The sequence below is a fragment of the Branchiostoma floridae genome, chromosome 5, assembly GCF_000003815.2.
Source record: "Branchiostoma floridae strain S238N-H82 chromosome 5, Bfl_VNyyK, whole genome shotgun sequence".
Lineage (NCBI taxonomy): Eukaryota > Metazoa > Chordata > Leptocardii > Amphioxiformes > Branchiostomatidae > Branchiostoma > Branchiostoma floridae.
This window is the reverse complement of record NC_049983.1, coordinates 14,492,212-14,496,924: the sequence shown is the minus strand read 5'-3', so window position 1 is coordinate 14,496,924 and position 4,713 is coordinate 14,492,212. Positions and strand designations below refer to the sequence as shown.

General features: G+C 40.3%; 1 protein-coding gene across 1 annotated transcript; it reads left to right on the top strand.

Moving 5' to 3' along the window:
• The first annotated feature begins 190 nt into the window (after nucleotides 1–190).
• On the top strand, nucleotides 191–4,666 carry LOC118415550 (ribitol-5-phosphate xylosyltransferase 1-like). Its single transcript, XM_035820233.1, has 6 exons — nucleotides 191–373; nucleotides 959–1,204; nucleotides 1,730–1,829; nucleotides 1,938–2,243; nucleotides 2,743–2,913; nucleotides 3,537–4,666. The coding sequence occupies exons 1-6, from the start codon at nucleotides 247–249 to the stop codon at nucleotides 3,949–3,951; spliced, it is 1,365 nt and encodes a 454-aa protein (XP_035676126.1). The 5' UTR covers nucleotides 191–246; the 3' UTR covers nucleotides 3,952–4,666.
• Nucleotides 4,667–4,713: the final 47 nt, after the last annotated feature.

Here is a 4,713-nt window from a genome sequence, read left to right as displayed (position 1 = left end):
CCTGCTTTTAGGACTGCCTATGCTATAAGTATGTTATGCCTGTCAAAATTCGACATTTTATCTATCAAAAATTCGATATTGCTGAGATTATTATAGTTTTAAGAACGTGAAAAAATAAGCAATTACGAATAAATTATTTGAATATACCTCGTATTTTGCTGATGATTTATTTACAAACGTCTGTATGTTTTCTTAAACAGGCACACACAATGAGCGATTTTAGCCGACTACAATAAAAATGGCAAGATGAGATTGACAGTGAGAAGAGTTGTACTTGTAGCTGTCGGCATCTACTGTCTCCTGACCTTCTATACGGCTTACATCTTACTTTCTAGGAACTGGAAGGGTGATGTAGATAAAATTAGTCCTCGCGGTAAGGTGTTCTGGTGTAGTACATTGCTTGGAGTGTACAAAACTTGTAGTTGTGTAGAGGTGGTGTTGCATGTTGCTATCTCACTCAGTACAGATGCATCAGGATATAATCTCTGTTGGCTTTGGGAATTAAAGCCTGTGGTATTTGTGTGAATGGAGGGTAACAATGGGTTTGCGTCGTGGCATTACTATTGGGCCACACCTTTAGGAGCAAGCATATGTTTCTACAGACGTCAGAAATCACTTGTTGCTAGTGGCTTGATCATGTCCAAGAAAGGAGGTTGAAAAGCGTTGAATAACGTCCTTGGGTTGAAAGAATCCTTGTCAATGCCATCCAGTATTGTTTTAATTAAGGCTTTAATCACTCATGAATCATCAGGACACATGTATGGCGACAGAAATTCTAGGTAATATGTCAAAGGTATTGGTTCCAAAAAAAGAAAACATTCCTTGTCTCGACCAATGTTTTGACTTGCACCTTAACAGGTTTTTACACCTTATGACATATTACCTGGAATTACTGTTACAGCACATGCGTCCTGAGCTTATGAGAAGCTCATTGTGTTGGTTTCTGCATTCCCAACAGGGAAGGAAAACTTACCAAATGAAGAAGAGCTGATCAACAGAAGGTCCCAACAGAAGGGTGGTGAGGATGAGTGGAACCCCTGGGGGGAGGAGTTTGAGAAGAACAGGATCAAGACAGTCGCACCCAAGAAAAAAGAAGTCAGCTGGGACTGGAACAAGGACCTGGACTTTGGCAAGAAGTTCAACAAGAAGAAGAACTCTACAACTGATGAGTTTGAGATTGAAGTGTGGGGTAAAGCTGCTATTGGTGAGTAGTATTCAAAACTACATGTAGGTAAAAAAAGTGGGTCAAGGTTCTCCAAGGTTTCTACAGACAGCCCGGCTGGGCCCTGGTTTGGAAATGTAACATAATTAGCCTAATAACTTTTTGTGCATCAGACCACTGAAGAGCATTACTTATTGAAAAGGACCTATCAACAGTGTGAATGTCAGAAAAGGTTTACATTTGCAGCTCTGGTATTGTGTCTTGTACCGGTGGAATTTCACACAGGCTGTTGAAGGTTATGAAGTCAGAGGGAAGATAAAACCTGTGGAGCAGATGGGATAGACTTCACTCTAACCATAACCTTTACTTTGCTGTGTAGGGGATAAGTTATAGCTTCTGCAGAATTTCTCCAGAATGTCTAGTCCCTAGAGTAAGATGCGTATGTGTAATCTAAGTTCTCATATGATTTTTGGTAGTGCTGATTTTGAAGGAAAGACAATGCACAGTAGCATATCTCTACCCTTTTTCCATTATTATTATGTATTATGTATAATTATCTTTCGGTAGGTCTCTATCTCTGGGAGTTCATCTTGGGAGGAACATTGGAGGAGAAGATGGGAGGAATCTGGACTTACGGTTTCAAGAAAATCTACAAATTAAAGTTCAAGTGAGTGTTCGCTACTTAACACTTTCCTTTCATTTCCTCTGAGCACTAGTCCATTTGTTTACACTGTGTTTTGTTAACTTGACCTGTTGCTATGGTTACCTGCCCCAGGTTCCGAACAGGACCAGGAGTCATCCCCAGTAAAGCACCACACGACACCAGAAACCTCATCCTGGTTCTGAACGGCAGAGAACAGTCCAAGATCGAGTTTGCCACCATCTGGCTGGATTACCTCCCCTCCTTCCCCAATCTGCAGAATGTGGCAGTCTTTCTCCTAGGCAACGAGCAGTGTGATAATGACTGGATCAAACCATATCTGAAGAAAAATGGGGGAATGGTGGATTTGCTGTTTGTGGTGTATGACAGCAAGTGGGTGGATGATGAAACTGTGTTCCAGTGGCCACTTGGGGTGGCAACGTAAGTTTTTTTAAATACATGTAGTTTCATGGATATGCTTTGAAACTGTTTGGCTAAATATTACTCCAGGCTCAAAATACTGGGTGCATATTCACTTTTGTGCACCCAAAATTGGAGCTGTGCACCAAATTTTTAACTGTGGGTGCACAGGACATTTGTGTAGGGTCACATAAACAAGGGTACAATTGTGCACTATCAATTTCTGTAAATAGTATATTCTTGACATTTAAGCGTCATTTATTGTATTTTATCCAACATTGTGAAACTAGAATGTCAGACTGAAATTGTAACTAGACAGACTGGACTGGATGAAATGGATCTGACTGATGAATGAATAAACAATGGTCTGATTGAACAAACAATATATGTGTAGTGCGCAACATTACCCAGTTGATGGTTATATCTTTGATGAATGCATTTCAAAGTATAATGTATATGTACTTCAATCCCTGCCCAGGAATATTGTTTGGGTATTCATACTGCATCATTTGTTTTTCAGATATCGTAAGTTTCCCAAAAGAGACAAGGATGACTTCCCTGTGAACAGTATCCGGCCGTACCTGTGTAATTTTGTGGGGACGGTGTACCCAAACTCCTCCAGACAGACTCTGATGGGGGTCATCAACAAACATGACCTGGAGAAGGAATGTTTCATCAAGGCTAGGGAGGAGTAAGTCTTGGACAATCAGTGGTTTAACTTTAGATCTGTTGTATACCATTTGTTTTACCAAGGAGTCTGTGAGGTTTGGTTTCCCTTAATAAGTGTTCAATTGATCCAACTGTGCATGTGCAGTGTGATGTAATGAGTGTAATACCTGTATGTCAAAGTTGAAGGCCCCTGAGACAAAGAAAAGCCATTATGTAGTAAACATGGTCTAGAAAAACAGGGTCATCAAGTCAAGGACCTTCATCTTTGACATAGGTGCAGTTGGAAACTTAAAACATTATGGAGTTAAATCACAGGCATTAGATTATGACATACATGGAGATACTGATAAATTGTAGGAAAGGCATGATCAGTTTGATCACTGATCAGTCCCTGAATTTGGAGCATGTGCTTTAAGTTAAGCCAAAGAACATTTAACAGTGCCTTACCTTATGGTTTACCTGAAGTGAAGGTGACGTCAGGTTAAAAGAATCTTCTTGTACTTTCTACTGTACTTAGATTATCACAGTGCTAAAATATAGTATCAGTGACTCTACTATTCCCACTAGTACACTCGAAATTAAGCATGCCTAAGGTTGTGAAGTATGATATTGTAATGTTTTGTTTTGTTTTCTTCCTTGTTTCAGATGGAGTCCAGACGAGTCACCTGAAACCAGACAACAGTATGTAAAAGCTCTGTTACAGAGTGACCTAACCCTGAGTCCTGTAGGACAGAACACAGAGTGTTACCGTATCTATGAAGCCTGCGAGTATGGCTCCATCCCAGTCATAGAGGACAAAATGACACCCGGCACCTGTGGAAACAATGACAAATACGACAACGCACCACTAAGACTTCTAAAATACCACAAGCCACCATTCATCTTTGTAAAAGACTGGAGTGAACTTCCTACAGTCCTGGAGGAATACAGGATGTTGTCACCTCAGGACAAAGTTGTCAGAAGAAGAAAAGTTCTGGAGTGGTGCAACAAGTTTAAGGGGAAGATGAAGGATCGATTCCTCCGCATCATCAACCAAAAATTCTTCCCCAAGAAATCTTAACAAGTAGAAGGTAGAAGTACTGTGATTTTGTCTGTTTGAAACTTCCATGTTTGTCTTGAAGACCTGAAGCCATATTTACCACAGGACACTATACAAAGCAATAAGGATGGTGACATCATTAAGAAGTACATGTACTTAGTATATTGGAGAAGAAACTGTTGGATGTCTGCCAATACACAACAAGGGATCAACTACCGGTAGTACCTGCGGATTGCTGCCCAACAGATGACCATTTGTCAACAGTTGCAACCAAGTGGATTTAGCTAGTTATAAGATATTCCAAAGGAACTTTTTAAACAATTAGTCGCCCCAATTTTTGTATTGAATAACAAAGAGCTGACTTATACATATTTTAGTTGTCATGGTGTTGTCATTTTAACTTATTTAGTGAATTTATTTTGGTTGCTAAAAAATCTACATGTACTTTAGACTTTCAAGAAAATCTGCGTCTGCCATTGTGTAACTTCAGAGTAACATCAATGTACACAAATGTGTGGTGTGTGCATGTAATGTCGGGGTAAGGCGTGAGTCTCAGCTGTGGCAATGCAAAATGATTTAGATCATTCTAGGTTTTAGCCAGAAAAATAGAATACAACACGGTGTATTTCGTAATGCCCAAGGTATCAGCCGGACCGCGGGTCGGATCGCCCGACGGCCGAAGGCAATGGAAAATGATTTAGATCATTTTCGTTTTTAGCTAGAAATATAGAATACAACACGGTGTATTCCGTATCACCCTCGGTCTCAGCCCGACCGCGGGTC